The 27,788-nt window shown below is 58.7% G+C and overlaps 2 protein-coding genes across 2 annotated transcripts; one reads left to right on the top strand and one right to left on the bottom strand.

The window, feature by feature from the left end:
- The first annotated feature begins 1,369 nt into the window (after positions 1-1,369).
- DLX4 (distal-less homeobox 4) lies at positions 1,370-5,939 on the top strand. Its single transcript, XM_032428512.1, has 5 exons — positions 1,370-1,640; positions 2,070-2,083; positions 4,561-4,564; positions 5,084-5,280; positions 5,697-5,939. The coding sequence occupies exons 1-5, from the start codon at positions 1,370-1,372 to the stop codon at positions 5,937-5,939; spliced, it is 729 nt and encodes a 242-aa protein (XP_032284403.1).
- A 16,254-nt stretch (positions 5,940-22,193) lies between these two features.
- DLX3 (distal-less homeobox 3) lies at positions 22,194-25,684 on the bottom strand. The gene is made up of 3 exons (XM_032428478.1): positions 25,360-25,684; positions 24,137-24,327; positions 22,194-22,541 (listed from the first exon to the last, which is right to left on the bottom strand). The coding sequence occupies exons 1-3, from the start codon at positions 25,682-25,684 to the stop codon at positions 22,194-22,196; spliced, it is 864 nt and encodes a 287-aa protein (XP_032284369.1).
- Positions 25,685-27,788: the final 2,104 nt, after the last annotated feature.

Raw genomic sequence — 27,788 nt, forward strand, 5'->3', positions numbered from 1 at the left:
TCCGTATTTGCAGATCCATTAATGGATCTCTCCGTTCATGGAGGGATGCTAATGTGAACATCAGCATAGACACCTGCGTTGTATCTCTGTTGTATCTGAATGGAGCCTGCGTGTGGTTGTCTACCTGTGGCCATAGATAACTCGTATACGTGGACACCTGCCTGTCAAGGTCTCGGGTACCGAAGTTCAGAGGCAGGTCCTGCACAGACTGGAAAACGCGGCCACCAAGACAGGCCCGCCGTGTTTCCTGCGCCCTCGCGATAGTCATCGAACAGGACTCGCCTCCTACTCGGCGGATTTTGTCCCGGTTCGTGCAAGACTTCAGCCTCCCAGGGCGCCCGGAAAGGCGGGCTGCCGCACGGGCAAAGCCAGGATGGCGGATCCCTCCAGGGGCCTCGGGGGCCGGCGGGAGCCTCGGTGTCGCCCGCGCACCTGGGCCCCTGCCGGAAGCGGAAGCCGGGACGGGGGTGGGGGTGCGGTGAGGCGCGGTCGCGGCGGTCGCGGCGTGTCAGGCCCAGGGCGCCCCGCGGGGGCGTGTGTGGCGCGCGCGTGCGGGACAGGCTGGCCGCGGGGCGGCACCTCCCCCGACCCGGCGTCTGTTTACCAACAAACTGCCGGCGCTCGGCAGCGGCGCATTCCGACGAGCTGAATAAGCTGCCGGCGCTGGCGGTCTGGTCTCGAATCCCCTGCGGGTCGGTGGCGGCGGGATCAGAACGGCGGTGCGGATCCCCGAGAGCTGGAGAGCGCGACAGGCGGTGCCCGGAGCCCCCGCAGCCGCCGCGCCTCCGCCTCGGCCCTGCTCCCTTCGCCCTGGGCCGTCCCGGCCCCGCTAGCTCCCTCGCGTTTCTGCCACTGAGACCGCGGTTCCCAGACTGCCCAATCGCCACGACACCCCAGCAGCCCTCTCGGAGAAGCCCCCGAGGTGGCTGGGCCTGGAGCGTGCGCACCGCCCCTCTGCTCTCGCGGTTCTGAAGTTCCCTGCGGCGGGCTGCCCCGGGGGGGCGGGCGCCGGCTCCAGCCTCCGTGAGGTCACCGCGTGCAGCAGCCAATCCGCGGCGTCCAAGTGGGCGGTGCCCCCGTCGGGTCCCGGGAACCGAACCCAAGAGCCAGACGAGGGGGGGCCCCATGGATTTAGGGGGGAGGGGAAAAGCCATGGGGGGCACCCCTTCGGAACCCCTTTCCCAGGCGCGCGCTCTCCGCTGGAAGAGGCGCAGAGAGACACTTTCCGGGGAATCTTAAGTGTGCGGGAAGCTGGCTGGGGGGCTCATCCGGTCCCAACGCCCGAGGCTCGGAAAAAAGAGAGTTGGCGGAGGGAGCGGACTACGTGCCGGGCCATGGCCTAGGCCCTTCGGCCCCGGCCCCGGCCGCAATGACCTCTTTGCCCTGCCCCTTCCCTGGCCGGGACGCCTCCAAAGCCATCTTCCCGGACATCGCCCCTGTCCCATCGGTAGTGGCTACCTACCCGCTTGGTCTGTCCCCCGCAACCGCAGTCGCCTCCGATTTGCCCTACTCTGGGCCTTATGGCCACCTCCTGTCCTACTCCTACACTGCGCCGGCGACCCCGGGAGACTCCTACCTGTCCTGCCAGCAACCGGCGGCGCCCTCTCAGCAGGACCCGAAGGCAGGTAAGTCCGGCCACCGCGGCTCTTCCCACCTCTGGGGTCCTGATCCTGTGCGTCCCTAAACTTCGCCCTCGCCTGGTTGGGCGCAGCTAGCGGGATTCAAACCTTACTCAGATTCCACGGGATCTGGGGGTGGGGGGAGGGCGAAGGGATGGGGCGGGAGACGGGGGGGGGGGGGGGGCGGGGGCGAGTTGATCTAGGTCTCCTTTCAAGAACGACCTGGTTTCGATTTGCAGTTGTGTGAAGCCCGGGGGCAGAGCTCCCTACCCCACCCCCTGGAGCAGCGGGGTTGTGTGTACCTACGTGTAACGGAAAACTGAAACAATCCAGATGTGGGTGTGGGTGCCTAGCCCCTGCCCCAGTATTCTTTCCGTCGTGCCCTCCTTCCCTTCCCCAAGTCGCCTCTCCCCGTTTGTCTTGTCTCAGAAAGTGGGGCTCAAGCCAAAGCCAGACAAATGGAAGTCAGGTCACAGCTGGAGGGCAGTGGAAGTGGGGGCTGCTTCGGGGCCCCTCCCCCTCTCCCTTGGCCGGCGCCTGAATGTGCCTGACAGAGACTGGAGGCTGGCCTGGCAGAATCTGGGGCCAGGACCCCACCACTCCTTGTTCTAAGAAAGTAGCCACAGGTGGGTCCGGCAGTCTCTAGTTGTAGATCCTGGTTCCCTCGGCCTTCCTGCTGAAGGAGCAGGCTGTCTGGAGCATCTCCACCCCTTGCCTTTGTGGGGGATGCGTTAGGCCCCAGTTCCCGTTGTCTGGAGCAACTTGGAGCCCCTGAGAAAGTGCTTACTGGAAGGCCTCAAAGAGGCCAAGGAGCTAGCCTGTCTTCCTGGTCCTGTGCCTGGTACGGGCAGAACGCTTGTAACACACTATACGTACCCACCTGTACTAGCTCCAGATTAGAGTTCAGGTCCCCTGCCCTCCCTGCTCCCACCTAATTGCCCCCACAATTGTCTTTAGCTCAGTCTCTTCCAAGGCTGCACATCCACTGGGTGGCTTTGCTGGAGTCGGCCTGGACCAAGACATCTCTCTCCCTTACTCCAACACAGGAGCTCAGAAATCATCCAAGCCAGAAGTGACCCTAAAGACTTGGGAGCTCAACCTCCTTGGTGTACAGATGGGCAAACTGAGGCCTAAAGAAAGGGTGTGTGTGCCTGTTTTCCAGGCACTTGGCCCTTGCAAATTGACTTTCACTGCATGAGGCCAGAAAAGAGGATTTTAGGGAATTTCCTCAGAGCCCCCAAAATTAACCTCCTTCTGTGCCAGAACTGGGCTGCCTCTCCCAGGCTGCTGGGTCTGTCCTTGTTAGAGGAGGAGCAGTCGGGAGAGGAGGTTTGTGTGTTTGTTTGGTTTGGGGTTTTTTTTTATACAAATGATCTAGTTTCTACAAAAGAATCCCTTGGACTCTTCCCTTTAGTACACGGCACATATGTGTGTATGTGTGTGTAGTGGGGGTGGGAATAAGATAGGCTTGTCCTTCAGAGAATTGTTTATAGGGTTAGTATTTTCCTTCCTGTCCTCCACACTCTTAGCCATCCCTCTGCTTGGTCTAACGACGAGAGAGTGGAGAGCTCCCTTTCTTTACAGAATTTCCCCGGATCCAACGAAAACCATACACATGCTTAGTCTAGATGGTAGCATTTTTCTCCCGAAACTGGTGGCTTTGCGCATTCTAGATTGAATGATTGGGGTGCAAGAGAGGGCTTGAATCCTCCTTTTGCCCCCACCCCATGTCCACCCCTGCTTCAGGGAGAGGTTTGGCTCCAAGCGAGCTGCACAACCACCCCGCTGAGCGGACGGCTGCGGCGCCGGCGCCTCGAGGGAGGCCTTTGGGCTCCATGATCCCGACCGGGGCAGATCCAGTCGCGACTTGCCGCAGCGGGTGTGGGGAAAGGCAGCTGTCGGGGAAGGAACTTGAAGGGGCGCCCCCGGGAGAGCTAGGGCGCCGAGGGCTGGGGGAGTTGAGTAGCCCGCGCTGCCTCCCAGGCGCTGCGTCCCCGCCTGAGCCGCGCACTCCCCGAAGCCAGAGAGGCGCGGGGGGTCGGTCCCTCGGCGGCCGGCCTGGGGCTGCGAGCGGTAGGGTCGAAGCAGGGGAGGCCGGACAGGCGCGGGCGGGAGCGGAAACCCAACGGTTTTTCTGGGAATTGGCCGAGGCGGGGGTCGAGGAGGGTGGATCTGAGAAGCCGCAGCGCCCGGGGCCACCGGGTAGGGATGCGGGGGAGGTGAAGGCAACCGGTCACCGTGGCCGGCCCAGCGCGGGGAACCACACATCTGCGGGAGCACGGCCGGAGGGAGGAGCGCGGTGAGGGTCCGGGACGCGGGCGGACACCAGCTGCGTCTGGGCACCGGGGCCACGAAGCTCTCTCGGCTGGGACGGCCCGGCAGACCCGCGTGGAAAGCTGCAAACGTGGCCCTAAGCCCGGGGGCATTCCGGCCACTTGGTCCTCCCAGCCCTATCACCCGAATGGAATGGTCCCGGGGTGTCCCCACAGATTGGCGCAGGTTGGGGCTGCTCAGACGGAAAGAAGAGGACCCCTCGCCCTGCACCCCCGGCATTCGAGGGCCACTGTTACCCCGCCGAGATTCCTAGAGTGGCTGGGCCTGTGGGCAGGAGGTGACCAAACCTCGTGGGGCAGCATGGCAGCGCGATCCTGGAGCGGCCCCGAGCGCCTGCGCTGCCGGGCGCTGCGTGCTTTCCGAACCCGGGCCACCTTCCCCGCGGACGGTGAACCCTTCTGTGATTGTGGCGGGGCGCAGGAGGGGGCCGCCTCAATCCCACCGGGCTTCTAGGTCCCGGAAAACCGTCTGCCCCAGCCAGCCGGCCATGGGGGAGGGGAGAGCTGATCACCTTTCCTGCAGGGTGCGCCCCAGGGGAGGGGCTGTGACTTGCAATAGGGGATAGCAAACCCTGGGGGCCCTTTCCATACTCTGATGCTGGGGAGAGGCGGGTGCGCATCCTGGCCTTCAAGGCCCGCTTGGCCGGGCCCCTCTGACCCACCCCTCCTCTGGCAGCGGGGAGGCTGCCACGCAAACACTGTCTGGGGCCTCTGAGCATTGCTCTGGAGTTCCCTCCGCCTGGAATGCCCTGCCCCCGTCCGCTCTAGGCCTCAGCCCAGCCCACGACCGAGCCTTTCGGCCCCGCCCCACCCCAAAATGGCGCCACCGCACCCGCCTGAACTCTGACCTCCCGCTCCTGGCGCCACCTGTACCCTCGCTCCGGCCCGTGGCGCTCCCTTCCTAGGGTCACAGGACCCGTAAGAGTGGGAGCTCCCTGAGGGCAAGAACCGTTTCTTGTTCCACCTGGCGCACAGGGGGCGTGGGGTCGGAAGGGGGCGTGGAGCGGAGGTAGACACCTGCGCTATTGGCCCGTCCGAGGCCTGCATGCAAACGAGATGCAAATGAGCTCCTGAAGCGGCCGCCCGACCCTCTCACCTTCCCGCACACACCGCCTTGTGTTTGCCCCCCAGACTCGGAGAAGCCGCCGCTGTCCCCGGAGCCCTCGGAGCTGCGCCTGCAGGCCCCGACCAAGAAGCTCCGCAAGCCGAGGACCATCTACTCGAGTCTGCAACTGCAGCACCTGAACCAGCGTTTCCAGCACACACAGTACCTGGCGCTGCCCGAGAGGGCCCAGCTGGCCGCGCAGCTCGGCCTCACCCAGACCCAGGTGAGGCCCGTCCCGTCCTTCCTGCAGCTAGCCTTCCCTAGATGTGTTCTCTGGGAACTCACCCCCTTCCCCAGGGGGTGCCCCAGGAGTCCCCTAGCCCTGTTGTCGCAGTTCTCCAGGGCGTGTTAAGAGCCGGCCCTCAGTTAGGTGTTGGGGGAATGTGTTAAAAGGTGTGTTGGGGTGAGGGAGGCAGATGCAGGTAGAGGACGAGGGCACCCAGACCTGGCAAACTGGATACTAGCTCAGGGGCAGGACCCCCAGCAACTTCAGGGACTCTGGAGGACTGCAGTATGTCCCCAACCTCTGCTCCACTCCCAGGACTGCACCCACCACTGTTGAGTCCCTTTCCCTGGCTCACCGCCTCCCACACACATACTCCTCCTCATCTTCCCTTCTTTCCCTTCTTCTCTCCAAAGGTAAAGATCTGGTTTCAGAACAAACGCTCCAAATACAAGAAGCTCCTGAAGCAGAACTCTGGAGGACAGGAAGGGGACTTGCCTGGGAGAGCCCCCTCCTTGTCTCCCTGCTCCCCGCCCCTTCCATCCCTCTGGGATCTGCCCAAGGCAGGGGCCCTGCCCACCGGTGGCTATGGCAACAGCTTTGGAGCCTGGTATCAGCATCACTCCCCAGATGTCCTGGCTCCATCTCAGATGATGTGAGTCCCGGGAAGGGTAGGTCAGGCTCCTGTCCTCCACAAAGCCCAGGACCCAGCCCACCTGCACCCCTTCTGGTCCCAGAGGAAACCAGCTCCAGATGGATTTTGTCAAGTGGACAAGAAGTTAGAGGAGAACAAGGATGAGGTGGAGTCCTCTCTCCCTTGCCCTGTAACCCAAACTGCCTAATCAGGACTTTGGTCTTAACCACCGGCCCCACCATGACCGTGGACTGGACCCGTTCCCTCCAGCTGATCAGGGGCTCTGGAGGGAGAGTTATCGGCTGACTTCCCACCCCTTCCCTGGACTGCAGTCTACCACGGCCTGGAGGCAAAACAAAGAAACACTTGAGTATTTTTTCCTCTCTGTGTGCCTTGGGCCTCACCCAACCCTGTTACGAGCAAAAGCAGAAGTGAAGTGGGCATCCTCTGTCTTCACGATGAGGACCATCGGGTCCCCCCTCACCGATTTTCCCTGGTGGTTGGCCCATTATCCCCATGACTGATACACCTCCTCACCATCTTGTGAGTGGAAGAGATGCCGAAAATGTGGAGTTTGTGGACCTGTGGGTAACTCATGCTCTTCTCCTAAAAAAGCCTTCTTCTTCCCATGTCTATTCAGTTATGGTAGATAACACATCCAATTATCCTTGTAATTCAACGGGTATTTATTAAGAGCCTATCCCCTCCTTTCCCACCCTTAGTACCTAATAACTCCATATGCACACCCTCTTGGGAGCCTGTAGGGTAACAGTCTGGGGAGAATGGGAGGGCAGACAGACTCTCTGGATGAGTGTAAGTAAAGACACCCCCAAATAGGGAGGGTGGGCTGGCAGTTCAGCTCCTCACAGCTGTCTCTGTCCAAAGGAATTGCTCCTATTTATAATCCACACCAGGAGCTTTTGGAGATTAAATCTGTACAAAAACCTGGGCCCTGGCTGTGAGTCTGTTTGTTTCCTGACTTCTAGGGGTGGGGGTTGGTTGCTCATCTCTCTCTCTTTCTCTCTCTCTCTCTCTCTCCTCCCATTAGACACTTCCAGCACTGAGCTAGAGGACAGGATACAAGTTTTGCCTCTACAACTAACTAGCTTCGCGGTTGTAGCTCTGGAATGTTCTAATGACCATTTTCATACACTCCAGTATAAAACTGGAAGATGCCAATACTGCAAAGGACCAAAGTCTAAGTGGTCTTCACCTGCAAATTCTGTGCTGGCCCAGTTCTGGAGGGAGCCAGGGACAGGAGTCCCCCTGGGGCTCCATCTTCCGGTCCCTGCTCACTTGGAAAGATGACATGCCCACTGAGCCAGTCCAGTCCTCCCAGTGTGCTCCTTGGGCTGGAGAGGCCCCAGCCAAGCAAGGGAAGGGGGAGGAGAAGAAAATCCCAGAAGGAGCTGGACTTCTCCTCCATCCAACAAACATGTGTGAAGCCTCTGCTCCGTGTTAGATCCCGGAGACACCGGGTGACTGGGGCACATGGGGGAGCCAGCTGGACGACCAGCCCCTTGTGTGGCAAGGGCCACGATAGAAGAACTAGTGCTGGCATAAGTCAGGGGTTTCACCTGGGCCTGGACCCAGCGGTAGATTCGTGGCCTCTACACGCCACCACACACACAGCACCCAGTGGCAGAGAGGCCCAGGAACAGGGCTGTGAACTATTCAGGGAATCCAGCCCAGCTTTGGCCCAAGGGATCGGGGGAGGGGCCTCCAATTCCAGGCAAAAACTTCCCGAGTCATCTTCCCAGTCACTGCCTAAACCTGTTCCCAAGCACTGAGAACCGGGGGGCTGCCTTAGTTGGAAAAGCCCAAGCAGACACTTCGAGCCAATCCCCCTGGCCCGAGACAGGCCCACATTGGGGTCTCTGTAGAGTAGAAGGGGTACAAAGTCAGTGGAACCCCCAGTCTGGGGAGAATGGGCCTGCCGTCAGCCCCTCCTAGGCCCCTTCTGGGTCAGCGGCCACCCCCACTCGCCACAATACACCTGGAGGGTTATCCTGGGGATGGCAAGAGGCATGGAGTGGGCCAAAGCCAAGATCAGAGCAGTGAGGAGTGATGGTGCCAAGAGCAAAAACACCCCCTCTTCCTCTGGGCTTTCCCCTGCCCCTAGGCCACAGCTCCATAGGCTCTCAGGGCCCAGCCCCAGGTCCCTCCCCTGGGGCTTCGTGGAGGCCACAGGCCCTCAGGGAGGCTGTTCCTCCCACTGCAGGTTGCACTCCTCTTTCCACAGACCCAAGATAAGATCTACCGCCCCATCTCGGAAAGCCTCCAAAGGCGAGATTAATTGGACAGCCCAACACGAGTCGCATCGTTAAAACAACAGCCCAGGTTGTAAAGTTAAGTAGCAGAAGGAGTATAATTACTCTCCCAGCCAGAGGCCAGCTCCCCCCCACCCTTCCCTGCCCCCATCCACCCGACCTTTCCAGGGGAAACCAGAGTCCTTTCCACTTGGGAGTTGGTCCAACCTCCCTGGGCTCCTGGGTGAGGATGGACTTGAAACCCCGGGGTGGGGGGGGGGGATGTGCCCCATCACCTCTCTCAAGCCATCTGAGCTGTAGAAGGGGAACCCTGGGGTTCCCCACGAAGATTCCCCTCTGGGAAAATCAGGTCAATAATGGAGCGGGGACAAAAATCGAATGGTTAAGAATGGCAGTTTGGGCCTGCAAAGCATCCAGCTCTGCTGTGTGACTTTTGGCGAGTTACTTAACCTCTCTGTGAGCCTGGTTTTCCTCCCTCCCGCCCCCAAGATGGGAATGCTAATAGGACCTGCTTCACAGTGTCGCTGTGATCACGAAGTGGGATAGTGCTTGTAACGGGCTTGACACGGTGCCTGGAACATAGGACTCGCTTCACAAATGGCATTTGGCTGCTGGGTGATTATCGGGGAGAAGGGGTCACGGCCAGGGGGAGTGCATACTGCCGCCACCATCCATTCACCTCTCACCTCTCTGCCTCCCGAGGGTAGGGAGGAGGAATGGGGCTGGAGGCTGGAGACCTACGCGCATTCCTTGTCACCACCATTCGAAAGCAGGGCACAGGAGAGGTCCTAAATGCAGAAGGGCATCTAAAATCAGCTGAGACGGGGCGCCTGGGTGGCTCAGTTGGTTAAGCGACTGCCTTCGGCTCAGGTCATGATCCTGGAGTCCCGGGATCGAGTTCCGCATTGGGCTCCCTGCTCGGCAGGGAGTCTGCTTCTCCCTCTGACCCTCCTCCCTCTCATGCTCTCTGTCTCTCATTCTCTCTCTCAAATAAATAAATAAAATCTTTAAATAAATAAATAAATAAATAAATAAATAAATAAATAAAATCAGCTGAGACTGGAGAATGGGAAGGAGGCCAGGACACACTCTCTCACCTACAAGGGTCTCAGCCAAGGGGAAAAGCTGACTTGGGGCTTCCCTCCCCTCTCTCCATATGCTATTTTAAGACAGGCCCCCCATTCTCTCCCCCAACAAAATGAGATTCAATTAATTCAATTAAAGCAATTTTGGGAGCAGCTCCTGAAGGTTTTCAATGTGAGATAATTACAAGTAATTTGCTGCCGCGAAGAGGAAAAGGGTGCACAGGGTCTGGGGGGGGGCGGGAGGAGGTAGCCCCTCCCCACCAAATGCACACAGATCTAGAGGGATTCCACACTGCAATCTTAACTGCCCTCCCATTGGCCAAATTACTTGCAGGTGGGAAGTGGGAGAAGGCAGTGGTGGGAGGGGGCTGGGAAGACACGGAGTGACAGACCCACCCTCCCCCATCCCCAAATCTGCTGTGCAAGGTGGGGGTGGGGAGCTGGCTGTCCCCTGGACAAAATGTCTGCTTAGCGCTAGCAGCTGATTACTCAGCTCCAAACCTCATCGGAGTTTGGATGCCTGAACTTGCCTCTGGGATGGGATCCAGAGTCAATGGAATGTTATCCGGGTAGCGGAGGCCTGTGTAGACGGGGTCTTGGAGATGCAGGACTTCCGCAGAAAGTGTAAGGGATGTGGGTAGAGAGGGGAAAGGCCAGAGAGAAGGCTACACTGATTTCTTGCTTCCAAGGAGGAGATGATGCACCCATTCTCCCTCCTCCCCCATTAAGCCTTGCTAGTTCTGCTGGAGTCTCAACTCAATTCTTTCCATTCTTGTGTGTGGGGGGGCGGCAAATATCCTCTCAGCTCTCTGTCCTCAGGACCACTGAAGCCTCTCCCTTTAGAAAAGCATCCCACAGGTGTTTCCCACCCCCATTTACCTGGATAACCCTTTCCTGGCCAGGACTCCTGTGGCCTCAGAGGGGGTGGGATGGGGGGACTAGAGGTAGAAGGGAGGAGTGGGGAGCTGAGACAGAGGGGTGGGGGTGGCTTCAGGCCTCCGCAAAGACTCCTCTGAACCCTGCCCACAGACAGCTGGTTTTCAAGGGACTAAGGTCCCCCTTTACCTGGGAGCCCCTCTTCTAGGAGGTGAGTAATATTTTTGCAGCTATGGTGGAAAAGAAAAATTCTCTGACCCCCAAAGTATTTCTCTTTCATGCCCTCCCTTCTTGTTTCTCCCATCCCAAGGAGGGGTGAAGAGGAGGGCCTCCAGCTCTGGTTTCTCTCTAGCCAGCCCTTGCCCCACCCCTTCTCTGAGGAGCCCGGCTGTCGGACCCTGGGGGAGCCACTGAGCCCCAGGGTGACGACTAGCCTAGAGAGGGAAAAGTGGCCGCCTCTCCCCCTTTCCTGGCCAGCTCAGATGGGTTCAGAAGGGGGAATTAAGGACCTTTCCACCCCCATCCTCAAAATACAACAGCCCCAGACAAGGCACAGAGCCGAGCAGATGCGGGGACCCAGGCGCAGGGACTCCCCAAGTGCACACACATTTCCACTGGAGAAGGTGCACACACGGGCAGGCAGACACACAGCGACACACACGAGGTTGTCAGAGCCACACACTGGCACGTGAGAGCCTGCGCACGAAGCCCCACCATGATGGTACACGGACACGCACACTCACGGGTTGTGCATTCACGGAGAGAAGGACAACACACGGGGATGAGCCAGGAGGAGGCACGGGGACTTAAACATACACAGAAGCAGAGAGAAACATACCCAGGAACACACAGACTAGCTTCCCTGGGGGTTGTGTGTGTGGAGTGAGGACGGCTCTCTCTCTCTCGCTCGCTTGCTCTCGCTCTCGCTCTCGCTCTCTCTCTCTCTCTTCTCCCACCTCCTCTCACTCTGGCCCTTTGTCCTAGCTCTGTCTCCTATTTTCAGGGAGTATTTCCCTGGTGAGCAGCTGGGGAGGGAGGGAGACTGAATGGCCACAGAAACCCAGTAATTTTATTATGACTTTATTTTCTTTGTTCCCTGAAGCCTTGCCTCCTTCTTTCTCTGAGCTCTACCAGCAAGAGCATCTGTGCTAGCCCTTCCTGCCACAGCCCATGGCACCCAGACAAGGCCGTCGGGTCCAGCCAAGGCACAGGAACCCAAACAGGGTCCTCTCTGAGATCCCCACGGATCCCCCACTGCTTCCCAGCCCTGAGGGCAATTCCAGCAACAAGGAGGGAGGAAGGGGATCTGTGCTCCACTAATACTTGCTGTGACCTTGGGCAAGTTACATACCCTCTCTGAAGCTCAGATCCTGTCTCTTGCCAAATCCTCTGTGTGTGTGTGTGTGTGTGTGTGTGTGTAGCGGTTTAAATGTGTCTTTCCACTCCAGTCTGGAGCTTTATTTTTTGTTTTTAAAGATTTTATTTATTTTTTTGACAGAGAGAGACACAGCGAGAGAGGGAACACAAGCAGGGGGAGTAGGAGAGGGAGAAGCAGGCTTCCCACTGAGCAGGGAGCCCGATGCGGGGCTCGATCCCAGGACTCTGGGACCATGACCTGAGTCGAAGGCAGATGCTTAACGACTGAGCCACCCAGGTGCCCCAAGTCTGGAGCTTTGTAAGGCAGAGCCTGTCTCCCATCAGACTGGACGCTCCTGAGTACAGGGCTTTGCTCCCCTCATCAGAATAGATGTATTCAGCAGCTCTTTCCAACCCCATAGCTTGATGACTCTAAGGTACTCAGCCCCATTGGCATCCTGGGGGACATGTCTGGCCAGCCCAGGAAGGGAAAGGAGTTGGCCCCAAGCTTCCTCCAAACATCAAGGATTCTGATTCAACGCCTCACAATGCCAGGCCTTCAGCTTCTCTGGCCCAAAAATGGAGAGATTACTTCATTTCCAGGGGAGGGTGCCACTCTCTATGGAATATATGTGGAATATATTCCTCTCAGCTTCGTCTGAACCATCCCCTTTAGAGTTCAATTGAATTTGGGGTCAGATGGAAGAAAGACCCTTTGGCCAGCATGAGGAATTCCCCTCTGGTCTGTGGCCCCCACTCTCTTATCCTCTCCACTTCAAGCTAATGAAGAACATACAGGCTGAATCATGAGGCTGGGAGCAGGGCATCAAATTATCCAACTGAGATCATGAGGTTCCCTGGGGGGCATCATTCTTTCCCCCTATGCTCAGGAATCCCCTCAGCTGAGAAGCCCACTCCCACGATCACCTTCTCCGTCCCGTTTTGCCTGACCCTTCAGGACTCGTACTTCCGCCCTCAGCCTGGGTTGCCGGAGAACAGGGCCTCCGCTCTCAGACTGGGGGCTCCCCCACTCCGTGGTTCCTTCCTCTGCCTGACCGCCCCTCTCCCAACCCTGGTGCGCACATTCTCTTTGGGGTGGTGGGCCAAGGGCTGAGTGTAGATGAGGGCACGTGACTCTTGCGCAGGTCCCACCCCTCCCACTGCCCACCATGCTGGCTACAGCGCCACTAGGCCACTCCCCTAGGGCTGGACCCAGCACTTGCTTTCTCGGTCTCTGCAAGCTGGGGCCTGTTGCAAACTCCTCCTCCCAGCCCCGGAGCCACCGGGAATTCTTTGCTCCAACAGATCCTGGGGGAAGCCAGACTGCAGGAGCCTCCTGACATGCCTCTGCTGGGCTCCTGTCACATTCCCCAAGCCCAGGGGGATCAGCTGGATCCACCAATGCAGGCTTCTTCCATTCCTTGTGACCTCCTCAAGTCCTCCAACCTCCCTTTCCAAAGCCTGAATCTGCCTTGGGACTCATCCCTGACTTCGGATCCCTCCCACTCCCAGCCCCTTGGCAGCCCCATCTGCGCAATAAGACTTATTCCTCCTGGCTCCTTGAAAAATAGAATTTGTCTCCTCTGGGGAGACTTCATGAAGTCTCTGGAATGCAGACATATAGCTCAAAGGCTTTGGGCCAGTCACTTTACCTTCCTGGGTCTTCATTTCCTCACTGATGCAGTGGGGATAATGATCAAACTATCTCAGAAGGTCATGGAGACGGGGAGAGTGTCTCCTTGGTATGTTGTGAAATATACCAAGCATGCCAGGGGATATGGTAACTTATGTTTTCACCTTGGCCATACCAATTTGGTGCCAAAATCGTCCCTCTTCCCCCACCCACCTAAATTCTCCTCTGAGTCACCAGCTTGCCATGCAATGGTGAAGAGGACAGTTCCATCTCCAGGAACACAAAATAATAAAGAACCAAGGCCTGAGTTCAAATCCAACTCTGTGACCTTGGGCAAGTTTCCTAACCTCTCTGTACCTCACCTTCTTCAACTGGAAATTTAAGATAATGATAGCATGGTCTTCACAGAGTTGTGGTGCAGACTACACCCCACAAGTACCCCACAAAAGGTACTATAATAGAGTAAGGATTCAGCAAGGATTAATTATCATCACTATCTCTGACCAGAAAAACCTTCTCTGTCCAGAAGAGATCTTGCCCAAGCACCCCTGTTCCTCTGTTGATCTCCACCTGTGAGCAGAACCCTAGTCTAGTTGTCTTCCCCAGAAACCCAGCAACATGGGTGGTGGGCTGCATTTCAAAGCTGCTTTGAGAAGAGGGAAGGAAGTTGTGCAGGTGGCTGGCAGGGTGAGGGTGTCTGGTTATGCTTCTAGGAACCCCAGAACTCCAGTTCCCAGCCCTCTAGGAACCCCAGGGGAGGAGGTACCTAAAGAGGTGAGACCATCCAGCAGCTGCTTGCCTCAGAGCTAATGCAGAGGCACGTGAGGCCGCTGACTTCTGCATTCATGAAAAGTTACTCTTCCTATAATCCCAGAATTCCTTCCACTAAGCTAAGAAGCACAGGAAAAACCATTCCTTTTTACTGATATTTGATTGTATACCTAGAAAACTCGACAGATTCTAGGGGGGAAAAAGCAGAATTAAGAACATTTTGGTATAGTGGCTGGATTCAAGATATATATAAGACATCAGTAGCTGTTCTCTAGCAATAAATAAGGGAAAATATTCCTGTTACAATGTAAATACAAAATAATACAGTACTGTAAGTATATAGGTGGGGAGAGCAGCTCTTTAGCTGATTAGTAACTGAAAAGTATTAACCCCTGCCCTTTTCCCTTCTGTTGGCACTCGGCCCAGCCCATGGCTCTGTCCTTGGTGGCCATCCTTCCATTACATCTGAAGCATGGCCGACTTAGATAGGAATCGAGAAAGCAATTTCTCAGTACGAGAGCTCTGTCCCACTCAGAGAAGGAACAGGTCAGCTTTGGGCCCACTGAGGGTGCCTAGAACTCTCTAGGCCAACTGAGGAGGGTCTTAGCTGCACACAGGCTGGTTCCATTGAAAACTAATAGTATAGTTTGTTGAGCTCCCAACATGGTGCCAAGCTACGTGCTAAGCCTTTTATATGTATTATCTCATTTCCTCAGCAGCCCTGCAAGATAGGTGTGATTAGCTCCATTTTATAGATGATGGAAAGGGAGGCTCAGTGACTTACCTGAAGTTACACAGCTAGTAAGTGTCCAGACCAGGGTTTGAGCTCAGGAGTGTGCATACATGTGCCTGTTTGGACGTGTGTGTCCTAGTTTACGGAATGACAATCCTGGTGTCTCTAGGGTCACAGGGCAGGTCTGAGAACAAGGAGAAAGGTCAAGCCTGGCCCCCCACACTCCTTCTCTCCATTTCACTCTTGGAGGCCACGGGGTGGTAAGAAGCCCACAGACCAGGGATTCAGAAGGCTGGACTCTGTTTCAAGTTCACTGGGAGACTTTAGGGGAAGCTACTCAACCTCTCTGAGCCTCAATGATCTCACCGTGAAATGGAATAAAAAGTACACTAACTTTTCCATGCAGTTGAGAAGATCAAATGAGACAATGCCCGTGAAAACTCCCGGCAAATGGTTGGTGCACAGGAGATACTCAGCATCTTCCTTGCCCAGATCTTGGGAGGATCTGAGTCTGTGCTTGGAAGCAATTTTCTCTTGCTTTCCTTCCTTACCAGCCAGCCTCCTACTCCCTCTGGCCTCTTGTTTTCCTCAGCTTCCTCCCTACCCTCCCTTAGCCAAGGGTATGTCTCTTTCCCCCCACCTCCCCCATGGGTGATTCTTGAGCTGGGGCAGACCTGCCTGGCCCCAGGGGTGGGTGTGGGACAGTGCCACACGCGTCGCATGACGTGGCCAGGTCTCAGGGCACAGGGAAAGGCACACTGTTGCCTTTTGCCAGGTTCAAGGTGAACTTCCCCAGAGTGGGAGGACACCCCCTCCCCCATACCAGCTAATCTTCCAGGGTGTGGAGTTTCCATGCCCTGCTTACTCAGCAGACATCTCCAATCCTGCTCCAATTTGCCCCAGGAGACAACCAAGAAGTTTGAGCCTCTGGGCTCTGCCCCCCCCACCCCTGTCAGCCCCCTCCCCAGGTCTGCCTCCTCCTAGGGTGCTTATCCTGGCTGCCTTGCGCCCCTAAGCCCCTCTTCTCTCAGACTGCCAACCTTGGGCAGACCAGCCCCCGGACTCCACACTCTTCCCAAGTGCTTCCAGGGCCTCCGAACTTTTCAGGACTCCAAGGGGCCCAACAGGCCAATTCCATACTCCCCCCCACCCCCACCCCCAGCAGGAGCTTCCAAAATTCACCAGCCAGTGGACTGGACCCATCGCAGCCCCTGGGAGGTGGTTGCTCAGATCATTAGTTCTGACCCACTTGTTGTCCAGAGAACATTCTTGGTTCTGCAGTCTGGAGGCCAGGGTTTCAGAGCCCACTTAGTAGTGCCTGTCCAGCTGTGGCCGGCTTATGGGCAGGGGAGCCCCCACGGGCACTCTGTAGCACTGCCCCGCATTTTGCTGTGTGACCTTGGGCAAGTCACATGGTCTCTCTGGGGCTGCTTCCCAACAATTTGAGGAGATGATGTGCGGGGGGGTGGGGGGGTGTACAATCCCCATCAGCTCCTGCGCTGGCTGGGGAGCAGCAGTTGGGTGTTGGGCTTCCCCCTCATTGAACCCCCAGGAGCTGAAAGACGGGGACAGGTATCATTCCCCCTTAGGCTCACCCTCATCTGCTGGGAGCAGGAACCATAGCCGAGAGGGTTTGTGTGAGGCCCCCCCCCAAATGCTCACTGGGCATCCTGCCTGTGCTGGGCATCGGAGGGGGGGTGCGTCCCGTTCCGGGGAACATGCCCAAGTCCCTGCCCTCGCCCCCCCGGGCCCTCCCCCGCTTCAGATCCTCTCCCAGCTCTGCCCCCAGGGACCTTGGTATAAAGACATCCGCTTGTCCTCCAGCCCAGGGTGGACAAAATATTTACGGTGTCCATGCCGGCGAGATGCACAGATGCCTCCACAGAACTGGGAACTGGGGCCTGGGAAGTCACCCTGTCGGTCCTGACAAAGGAGAAAGGCGGGGTGCCAGGGGCCCAGGCTGGGTGTCAGAAAAGGTTAGCCCAAGGAGCTGACTCCAGGGCTTCTGTGGAAGGGGCCTGGGCCTCTACGAAGAGCTGGAGGCTGGCCTTCTGGACCCCCTGGCCTCAGCCTTCTCCACCAGCCCTCACCTGCCCCCTCTGCCCCAAGCCCCCCCACCCCCCGCCCAGGGTCCCCCAGTCAGCGCTGCCTCCCCTTCCCTTGGGGCTGCAGGAAACTCATCTCCAAGCACTTTCTGACTGCTAAGTCTCCCAGTCTCAGGCTGCTGGGTGGCTGGTAAACAGCTTATTAAGGTGATTAACGCTGCAATTAAAGCTGGAAAAACAGAGGCCAGGGTGCTGGCAGCAGGCGCCCCCTTCTCCTCCCCCCTCCGTTCTCCTCCCCTCTCTGTTCTCCCCTCTGCCTCCCCTCCCCTCCTCTTCCATCCCCTCCGAGGCTGCAACTCATTCAGCCTGCCTTTGCCAACCCTCACCTAGGGGCTAGGAGGTTGCACACTAGGGGTCCTATCTCAGCTGTTCAGAACCCCCTTCCGCACTGAGGTCTGGGGGCTCCCCTAGACTGGGGAGCAAGTGGTAGTGATGGTGTGTTGCCGAGGTGAATGGTGTAAGCAGGCTGAACGGGCGTGAGAGCTCTAGGATCCCTGCCCAGGACCCCGTGAAGGGAGGGGCGTCGGGGATAGGGATAGAGAAGGGCCAGGGGTGTCTCCTCTCCGAAGGGGGGCAAGGAGCTTCCTTTCCCCAAGTTCACGGTGTCAGGGCCGCTACCAGCACATCCGAGGGGCTGGGAACTGCCAGACCCTGCCCTTCTCTGAGCCCAGCATCCGGAGAAGGGCTTAGGGACTTTCTGGATCCCGGCCGCCCCTTCCTTCAGCAGCCCTCTCCCCAGCCTGGAGCTCTCCCCTGAGCCTTCTTCCTCTCCACCCTGAGTCCTGGAAGGGGAGTTCTTCCATTCTTCCATAGCTGCTGCTCCAAGGAGTATGTTTCCAGGCCTCAGCTCTGCCTATCAGGCTGTCATCCTTCTTTCAGGGCATAATTCAAATGCTACCTCTTCCATGGAGCCTTGGAAGGACTCCTTCCCACCCACGGCCCTGCCCTTTCCCTGACAGCCCCTCCGGTCCTCCCGGACCATGTCAGGTCTGCAGGGGCCCCTCCACGGCTGGCCCCGCTTCCGGCCCGGAGCAGGTGTGTGCCTCCCTTCCCCAGACTCCGGGCATCCGTTTACCAGCTCCCGGAACTGGCAATAAATACTGGCTGATTTACTCCTCTGGGGAGCGCACTGACTCCTCTTCGAGATGGCTGGGTCAAGGGTAGCCAGCGGCTCGGGTCTGAATTGGGGGCAGGAAGCAAGGTGGGGACTCAGCCCCTTCTCCCCACCCCCATCACCATCCTCACCATCCACCCTCGTCAACAGCAACTCCCATTACCTGAGCAGTGCTCCCCATGTGCTGGGTACCTTGTTTGTTAAGCCTTTTACTCACATTATCCTATTTAATCCTCTCAACAACCCTACTAGGTAGGCAGGTAGCATTATCCCCACATTACAGATGGGGAAACTGAGGCTTAGGAGGTTAAAGTGACTTGTCCAAGATCACCCAGCCTGTGAAGTGGTGGAGGCAGGATTCAGTTCAGGTCAGCTGACTCCAGCACCACATTCCTGACCACAGCATTAAGCTTTTCCTCGGACCAGCCCCTCCCCCCCTCCACTTCTCCTCCAGGGAAGAGCCTGGGGAGGAGGGCTGGCGGGCTGGGGTGGGTGGAGTGGCGGCGGCGGCGGCGGCAGGCTCCAGCTCCCTGACGCTCTGCCCTGGGGCGCCTTAGTAAACTGAGCGGCAGAAAAGCCCATTAAGAGCACCCAGTCTCCAGACAGACCCGGGTGCAAATCCCAGCATCGCCACATACTAGTTATGTGACCTTGACAGAGACTGAACCTCTCTGAGCCTCAATTTCCCCATCTGAAGAATGGGTACCCTATCACCCACCTCCCCGCCAAATGCCTGGCACAGAGTTGGGAGGGTCCCATGCCAAATGCCTGGCACAGAGTAGGACTGTAGCGATCGTCAGCTGTTCCTGAGGTTTGGAGAACAGTGACCCCAGGGCAGACTGGGGTTCCCTATGCAGCGCCCCCCGCCCCACCGCTTCCCCCAAGCTTGTCACGAGGCAAGCACCTGGCAAAAGATGGGCTCAGCGGCCCCACCCTGGCACCCTGCCAGGTCCCCCACCCAAGCCCTTTCTCTGCGCCCCCTGCCCAGGGCCAGTGAGGAGGGCGAGCTGAGTGGCCCCCCGAGGTGAGGAGAGGAGGAAGGGGAGCTCAGGGGTGGGGCTGACCCCCCGCAGGAGGTCACCGGGGCAGTTAATCCAGCCTGACAGAGCAGGGATGAGCAGGGAGGAATTAGGGAGCTTACAACAGCCTTTCATCCCGCAGCAGCCCGCCCGCCAGCCTGCCTGCCCAGCCTCCTCCTTCCTTCCTCTCTCTTTCTGCCCTTTTTTTTTCCCTCTCCCTCCCTTTGCTGGCAGCCCAGCCCTAATAAAATGCAGTGTCTCCAGCAAGTCTGCCCGGCTGCCGCCTCGCTGCTCCTGCCTGCACGCAGCCCTCAAACCAAACTGCTCAGCGCAGCCCCGCCTGGCAGCTACCACTTAACCCTTTGCCAGCCCGGCTGGCGTCCGTGGGCGGAAGGCCCTCCTCCCTTCCGCCTCCCTCAGGCCTGGGGGAGGGAAGGCCGGCCTCCTGAGAGGGGGAGAGGGGTGCAGGGGGGCTGGGCGGGGACTCCCTGCCCTTCTGGAGCCCAGCCCGGGGAACCCCCAGGCCAGGTGCCCGGGACTGCGGTCTACCCAGGTCCTCGGGTGAGCCTGAGAGACCCTTCCTTCTGACTTCTCATTTGTATTGGCCTTGGTGCCTGGCAATAGCCCCAGAGGCCAAAGGGTGGGGCTCGCTGTCCCCATTTGACAGATGAGGAAACTGAGGGCCTCACAGGGAGGTTTCAGGCTGAGCTGGGTCACCTCGGCTGCTGGGTGGTGTTGCTGATTCTCAATCCAAGACTTTTTCCAGTACGGGGAGCTGCCTCGGGCTCGTTGTGTGCGCGGGCGCGTACCTGTGCATAACTCTGGGGTGATGTGACGGATGTGTGTTTGTGCACCTGTGTGTTGGGGGTCTCAGGTGTGTGTGTGTGTGTGTGTGTGTGTGTGTCTGGCTCAAGTGGGAGTCCATGTAGGTGTGAAGAGGGAGAGATGTCGCCCTGTGTCTCAGTACGTGTGTATATGGGAGAAAGGTAGCTCACAAGCGTGTGCATGCATTCACACTGTCTCCCAGCTGCACCAACATGTGTCACTCACACCCCTCCCTTCATTCTAGTACCTCCAGCTCCCTGGCTTCAGTCTTGGAGGTGAGCAGCTAGAAGGGGAGAGGTGGCAGCAATGCTGGCCCAGGCGGTGGGCCGCAGGGCGGGCTGGGGGCGGGGGGCAGTAGCAAGAGGGCTCGGAGTCAGGGCTGAGCCTGAGAAGGGAAACACAGAACCCCCTCCGTCTGTTTGCTTCCCTCGTCCCGCTTGTTTCCCCAGCATGGGCTGGGGTCCCTGCCAGCTGGGGGGGCAGTGGTGTTCCCCCTGCCTGAGGCCCCACCCTCACCCCAAGCTGGAAGGGACAGACCAGAGAGTGAGGGACTGGGGAGTGCCTGGGTGTGGAGGCTGGGGGTTTACACGCGTGTGCAAGCATGTCTGCGTGTGAGCCCAAGATCAAAGAGCAGCCCTGAGGTGACCTGGCGGCGGCGGCAGGCAGCTGCCTGGCAGGGAACGCCAAGCCGCCAAGCAGAGTGGAGTCAAGGAGGCCACGGCTGGGAGCCTCCCACCCACCCAGACCTGCCCAAGTCGGGGGCAGCCACAGGGTCAGGAGCACCTGCCACCAGGGGCCAGGCCCAGCCCAGCCCTGGAGCCCAGAGTCCCAGCAGTGGATCCTCAGGGCTCTGAGTCCCCCACGAGCCCCTGGAGGCTCAGAGGCCTCTCTGCGTCCAGCACCTTCCCCAACTCCCAGGCCCTCCCCAAGAGCTGTCTGCCTCCAGCCTCCAGCCTCCAGTTCAAAGAGCTCAGTGGTTATTTTCTTCTTTTTTATTAACGTTATATATAAAGATGGATCCAGTAAGAAAGCAGAAATGAGAAGGCTGGGAGGAGTCGGCTTCGTTCCTGCCCCCCTCGGGTGCGACTCTGAGATCTACCTCGTCTCTCCTTGCTCCCGCACATCCCACCAAACCCAAACCCAGCCGGAGCCCACATCCCTGTTTCTCTCTGCTCACAACGCACAGGCAGGTACATCCAGGAGGAAAGGGCCACATAAATAGGAAACCACAGTAGGGAGGAGGCTGCTTCTCTCTGTTGCTCTTTAAAAAAAAAATACATACTATATATATAGCTAGTCTTCCACCTCCCCTTTTCTTCAATGTTTGACCACATCAGGGTGGAGGAAGGTTAGCTCTGGGGGGAATCTGGGCCAAGGAGGGGCGGCGCTACCAGCCCTCCAGACAGCCACCCCCTCGCCCCTAAAGGCACTAAAGGCAAGGAGCTGTCGCCCTCCCCTCTCCCCGTGCACCTCACCCGCCATTCTCCATCTGCGGGAGCAATCTGTTTCCAAAGTCACCGGAAAGGGGATGTTTTGGGGTTTGTCTTGCCTGGCACGTTTCCTTGGAGATTTGGGGTTTGGCACCCAAACTGCCAACTTACTGGAGGAGAGGAAGAGGTGGGTGGGGGTGGGGCAGAGCAGAGGTGCCCATGCAGGGGAGACTGGTCCTATCTGGTAACAATGCCCTTTGTTTTCCTAGTTTTCAACAGCTTTTAAAACCAAAGTTGTGCCAAGTCCTGTACACGAAAGAAGAAATGGGTCCTTAGGAAAGACACCTGAGACCCACCGGCCCTCTCCCATCAGAGGGGGAGAGAGGAGAGAGATGGCTCCTTGAGTTCTTCCCTCTAAAGCCACAGATATTAAACGATTCCCTCACTTGGCGGGGGGGGGGGGGTTCTTTGGTTTAACCCTCAAATCTGAAATGAGGGCTAGAAGTGCGGGCTGGGGGCTGCCTGACGTCCCCACCCTGAGTCCTGGTCACGATGTCCAATGTCTTTTTGGCAGAGGGGATGCTCAGGAAGTGGGGAGCCACAGGTGGCTTAGGAGGGACCAGGCCTGACCTGGCATCCATGGTGGCTGGTGCCCCGGCCCAGGCCTGACTTGCAAATGCTTCGCAGTCTCCCTGGTCCCCAAGGTCTCCAGTCTGCGGAGCGAGCACTAAGTTTTAGAAGCTGGAAGGCGATGGGCCATTGAAAGCCAATCCAGGCTCCTGGAGCAGGAGGGGAACGGCTGTCCCAGCTGGAGTGGAGTGCCCCAACATCTGGAGGGAGACCCCAGTGCCTAGGCAGGGGGAGGGAGGTTCAGGGGACATCCTTGGTCCATGCAAATTTCATCTGGAAGCTCTTGGGTCCCTGGAGGAAGGGGCAAGGGAAGGGGGAAAGAGGTGCCTTGTCCCCCCTGTGCTCCTCGATGATTCCTGAGTGTCGGCTAGGACGGAGACGCCTTCTGCCTGGTCCCGGGTCCTTCGTGGGAGGCTCAGGCCAGGTGGGGGCTCAGTACACAGCCCCAGGGTTGGGCGGGGGCCCGGGAGAGGCGTGATGCAGGGCGGCCGGCTGAGGCGGCTGCTGCTGTAAGTGGGGTCCACTCAGGTTCTGTGCGTGGTACCAGGAGTTGGTGGGGTCGTCCAGATAGCTCGGGGAGGCGCTGTACGGGAGCGGCGGGGGCAGCTGACTTCGGGCAGGGGCCGGAGTGGAGTGGGAGGAGGTGTCCCAGAGGGCGGGGGACGGCGGTGAGTTGCAGGCCATGGAATCACTGTTGTTGGGGCTATGCTCCAGGGGCACCTCCCCGTTCTTGTAGAGCTTCTTGAATTTGGAGCGGCGGTTCTGGAACCAAATCTTCACCTGCGTGGGAGGGCGTGCAGCAAAGGGGGAGTGAGTTAGCCTCTCAGGATGCTTAGTGAAAACCCCAAGGAGACCCAGCCTAGAGAAGACAAGTCCAGCACCCCACGTTACACACAAGACCCAGGCAAAACCCAGGTGTCTGACCCAGGGCCAGCATCTTTCTTCTATCTGGGATAGAACGCAGTGAGGAACATTCCACTGCCTGGGTCCAAAGTCCGTTCTGCCGCTTGCTAAGCGTGTGACCTTGGGCAAGTTACTTAACCTCTCTGGTTCTTGCCTTCCCCATCTGCAAAATGGGGATGCTGACAGCCCCTACTTCATAGGGTCATCATGAGGCTCAAATAAGCTTGGACGGATAAAGAACTTAAGGTCACCTGGTATATAGTAAGCACTCAATAAAAGACAGCCCATGAGGTGGGGGATGGGCAGTTCGTGGCATTTTGTTCACATTAGAAACTCATAAGCAGAGGCGCATAGATCCACAGAGACAAACACACACCCACATAAGCATCTCCATGTGCAGGAATGTGCCCACTCACAGCATCACACTCAGACACCAGATTATGAAGATACACACACGCACAGAGGCACCCAGGTAAATGCCCCATGAACGTGAGCACCCGTGAGCGCTCTGGAGCTGGCTCCTGGGGGTGACCTGGGGACTCAGGAGCAGGTGAGCCATGATTCCCCAAATTTCCCTTGGGGTATCTCCCCCTCCCCCTGCTGCTCCCCACCCCATGACTGGTACAAACAATGAATCAGCTCCTCACTGGGTGACCCAGATTCCCAGCGGACCGGGCCCCACGCAGCAACCCAGGCCCGCCTGTCAACACCTGTAGGGAGCCAGGCGTCCACCAGCCACTCCTCGCCTGAGCAGGGACAGGCTGCTGGGGGCTCTAGGAACTGGCTGGGGGGAGGGGTGGAGCTCACCTTTGAGTTCCTCTCCCCCCTTGTTGGGGAATCTCCCTTCCTGGCCTGGGGCAGAGGAAGGGGTGAAGCATTCGGGCGCTGAGCATGAATGTGGAGTTTTGGTAGAAGTGTACATTTTTGTACACGAGCTCACCAGTGTGCACAGCCACGTACACGTGTCCCTCCATCTATAAACACAATGACCTTTGAAAGGTCACTCTCCTTATGCGACCATTCCCACATGTACACAAACCCATTAGCATGTGTGCAAATATACACGCACACACACGTGTATGTACACACGCGCCTGGCCTAGTGGCGGGGGAGAGCGATGTGGACTCCTGTTAAGTGAGGGACAAGCGCTGCGGAGAAGCGCAGGAGCTAGGGAGTCTGGAGTAAGGGGAGGATACCTCTCCTTGTGGCAGACACACACAGTTGCACAGGTTCACAAATATGCACGCCTGTACACGTTTTAATGCAGAAACTTCCGACAGCAGTTGAGACTTGGCATGGGGGAGGGGTGGCCTTCCCTCTACAGGCAAAGGGTTTCTAGGGCCTGCAGGGGCTTTCGAAGGTGAGCCAGGTTCGGCGGCGCCTGGGGAGCCCCGGGGTCCCGCGCGCCGCCCCCCCCCCCCCGCCCCGCTCTCGCCCCGAGCCCCAGCGGCCGTCGCCGGCCCCGCACTGACCTGTGTCTGCGTGAGGCCCAGCTGCGCGGCCAGCTCAGCGCGCTCGGGCAGCGCCAGATACTGGGCCTTCTGGAAGCGGCGCTGCAGGGCGGCCAGCTGGTAGCTGGAGTAGATGGTGCGCGGCTTTCGGACCTTCTTGGGCTTCCCGTTCACCATGCGCACCTCGGCTTCCGGCTCCTCCTTCACGGATACTGCGGGCAACGCACCGGGCCGGGGGCGGGGGGGCGGCTCAGCCTGGGCCTGCGCCCCCTGCGCCCTCCGGGGCCCCGCGGGCCGCCCCAGCCTCCCGGCCGCCCGGCTGCGCGCTCCGCCGCCCGCGACCGAGCCGGACGGGGACCCGGACCCGGCGGCCGCCCACGACGCGTCCCCCCAGCCCCCGCCCCAGCCCGCAGCTCGGCGCCCGGCCCCCAGAGCGCCGTCCCCGGCGCCCGCCACCCGGGCGAGGACCGCCGAGGCTTCGCTCCGACGCCTTCCCGGCTCGCCTCCCAGCCTCGCGGCTCCCCGCCACCCGCCTGCAGGCCGCCCCCTTCTCGCCCCACCTTGCCCTCGGTCACCTCTCTCGCTCTTTCCCTCCGTTCTCCCCTCCTTCCTTTTTCTTTTTTTTAAACTTTTTTTATTTTGGAATCGTTTTAGATTCTCAGAAAAGTTGCAAGCATAGTACAGACTCCCCCTTCCTTCCTTCCTTTCTCCTTCCTTCTCTTTTTTTCTTGGCCTTTCCTCTGTTCCTTTCTCTCACTTTGTCTCCCCACATTTCTCTTTTGCTCTTTCTCCACCTTTCTCTTTTTTTCACTTTTCCACTTCTCAGTCTCTGCTTTCCCGGTGTGTGTGCGTGTCTGTCTGTGTATCTGTGTGTCTGTCTTTCTCCATGTCCCCCTTACCATTCCCCCCTCTCCCCGACCCATATCCAAAGGGTTCCTGGAGCTTCCAGTCCCCGCTGCCTAACTCCAAGCCCCTGCCACCTGATGTGCCCGCGAAAGCACCTCGATTCGGAGGTCCCCTCACACCCCTCTTCTCCTTCCTCCCCTAGCTGGCCCCATCTTCACCGAGACCTGGGGCGCACAGCGAAGGGACTGAAAGGTCATCTGTCCCCTCTCGGGCTCAGCTAGCCCACCCTGTCTAACTTTAGACAGCACCTTCTTTTTTTTTTTGCCCTCGACGCTTCCCTAGATTTGGGCTTCAATTCCCCGCCTTTCTCTCCCTAGGGGAACCCTCCAAGCTCTCACCTGGATCCTGGGCGGGCAGCGGCTGCTCCCGGTACGCCCCGTACTGCCGGTAGGAGGCTCCGTAGGTATATTCCGACTTGGGCGAGTAAGCGCCCGTGCCCGCAAGCCCGTTGAGATTGAACTGGTGGTGGTAGGTGTAGGGGTTCACGGTCTGGCCGTAGGGCTGGCCCGAGTAGTAGTCGTGCTGGGGAGCGCTGTAGTAGCCCAGATCGGTGACCGAAGACTCGGGCAGGGTGGGCGAGTCCTTGGAGCCCGCATGGCAGCCCAGCGAGCTGGAGATGTCGGTGAGGATGCTGCTGAGCTTGCGATCGAAGGAGCCACTCATCCTGGCGGGCGCCGCGCGTCCCGGGGCTGGCCTGGGCCGCCGAGCCGAAGCGGGCAGGAGCGCGGAGGAGGCGCAGGAGACGAGGCGGGGGCGTGCGTCCGGAGGCCGAGGGGAGGGCCCGCAGGGTCTCGGGGGAGGGGAGGCCGAGGGGCGCCTAGACCATCGCCGGCCTCTCGTCGCGTCCCAAGCCACAGTCAAATGCCGCCAGCTCCGCCCGGCCAGCCGGTTATAGACTCAATAGTGGAGTCGCGGAGGGAGGCTCCAGCGCTCTGATTGGCTGCAAGTCTTGCCTTCGAGGCAAAACATGCTCTTGCGCTCTTTCGTTCTCTCTCTCTTTCTCTTCTCTCTCCCCCCAATCTTTGTTGTTACCCAAAACACACACACACACACACACACACACACACACACACACACCCCTCGTTACTCCTCCTGTGGCTCCCACCACCAGTTCAGATAACCCCCCAGTGTCTCTGAAGGAAGGAGTGGGGGGAGGGTTCTCTGCCCGGCCGCCAGGATTTGTCAGTCAGTCTGTCTCCCTGGCTGCGGCTGGGAGGTGGGCTCAGGTGCGATGGGGAAGCAGGGGAATTTGCCCATTGGGTGTTTGTGAAGGGAGGTGGTCCAAGGTGGTGTGTGTGTGCATACACTATGCAAATGACAGGCAGACAAATGTGCCCAGAGTGGGAAGGACCCAGGGCTTGTGAAAATATTTTAATTTCTTTTACAATCAGAAGAAAAGGGAAAGACATTTGATTGAAGAAAATGTTTGGTTATATGATATTGATATTATTTACTGCAATGCAGTCATAAAATGTAATCTTGAATGTCTTTACAGAGAAAGGGGCCCATCAGGACAAAGTGCCTTGGGACTGTGAAAGTCAGAAGGGGGCCAAGAGGGTCCTGTTGGAGAGGCGGGGGGGTGGGGGGCAGGTGTGTGTGGATTTAGGGGCTTATGCAGATGGTGGAGGAGCATAACCTGTCCCGTGATGCAGGTTCAGAGATTGCCCAGGCTTGCTGGAGGGAGCAGGGGACCTGGGGTCCCCATGAGGCTGGGTGGGACACAGCCTGGCTCTCTGTGTGCCTCAGTAAGTTTGGGGGCAGACTCTGTGCATTGGGGACAACACTGGGGGAATGCGGGCATTTTTAGAGATCAGGTATATGGGGCGGGTGTACTTGGGGTGTGTGGTGTAAGGGTTTCACGTGGTCCACAGTGTACAGAGATGGACAAAAGTGCAGGAGTGTGTGTGTGTGTGTGTGTGTGTGTGCGCGCGCGGGCACAGGCATGGGCGCATAAGCAGTGTGAGTGGAGGGCCATGGGAGGGGGTGTCTGTGTGTGAATGGGTAGTTGTATGCAGATGTGTATAAAACTCTTAGCACCTTCCCAGTCTCCAGGAGCTGGGAACCATGATGCTCCATTGAGTCCTGTCCCTCCGAGAAGGCCCTGAAGAAGCTCCCCTTCCTGCGGACTGGCGGCTTCTAAGTCCCATCTGGCCTGCAAAGTCATCCAAGTTGTTCTGAACGCCTACAGCATTTCTCCATTCCACCCCAGTTCTGCTCTCCGCCTTCCTTTTGGGGGAGGGGGAGCTCCTCTAAATCTCAGTCCCTGGCCACGTAAGACCTTCACACAGGGCAGCCCTGTCAATTCTCCCGTCCCCTTCGGCTGCCTGGCAGGGCTAAGGCGACCCAGGACACGCAGTGCCAGCGCGCCACCTTGTGGCCATTTCTGGGCTCTGCAGCCTCCCCAAGTCTCGCCAAGCCCGGGGGAGGGGTTTCCCGCGTAAGACTCCTCCGCCAGGCAGAGAAGTGTGCAGGGGGTTCTGTGACTCTTTCCCAGGTTAGACTCCGCAGGCAGGTTGCCAAGGGCTCCCAGGGCTTTGGGAGCTGCAGTTGGCGGAGGCAGAGGGTCCCGGTCCCCGGGCCGAGGGGCAGGAGTGGCCGCCAGGTCTGAGCGGCTCCGGGGAGGCCGCAGCGTGGGAAAGGTGGGGGCGGGGGCCGGGCGAGGGGAGCGCTATCTGTCTGTCTATCTCCGCGTCCCCCCAGCGCCTATCGCCCGCCGCTCTGAGCCCGTGGCGGGGCGAGTTGCCACCTGCTCGGGATGCCCTCTGTT

The sequence above is a fragment of the Phoca vitulina genome, unplaced genomic scaffold (assembly GCF_004348235.1).
Source record: "Phoca vitulina isolate PV1807 unplaced genomic scaffold, GSC_HSeal_1.0 scaffold40, whole genome shotgun sequence".
Taxonomy (NCBI): domain Eukaryota; kingdom Metazoa; phylum Chordata; class Mammalia; order Carnivora; family Phocidae; genus Phoca; species Phoca vitulina.

What these genes read in the sequence shown, in the direction of transcription:
- DLX4 (XM_032428512.1), top strand. Translation starts at nt 1,370, where the DNA reads ATGACCTCTTTGCCCTGCCCCTTCCCTGGCCGGGACGCCTCCAAAGCC. An exon ending in TCGGCCTCACCCAGACCCAG is followed by an intron (nt 5,281 to 5,696) that starts GTGAGGCCCGTC and finishes TTCTCTCCAAAG; the next exon opens with GTAAAGATCTGGTTTCAGAA.
- DLX3 (XM_032428478.1), bottom strand. Translation starts at nt 25,684, where the DNA reads ATGAGTGGCTCCTTCGATCGCAAGCTCAGCAGCATCCTCACCGACATC. An exon ending in GCTGCCCGCCCAGGATCCAG is followed by an intron (nt 24,328 to 25,359) that starts GTGAGAGCTTGG and finishes CGTTGCCCGCAG; the next exon opens with TATCCGTGAAGGAGGAGCCG. An exon ending in TGGGCCTCACGCAGACACAG is followed by an intron (nt 22,542 to 24,136) that starts GTCAGTGCGGGG and finishes CCTCCCACGCAG; the next exon opens with GTGAAGATTTGGTTCCAGAA.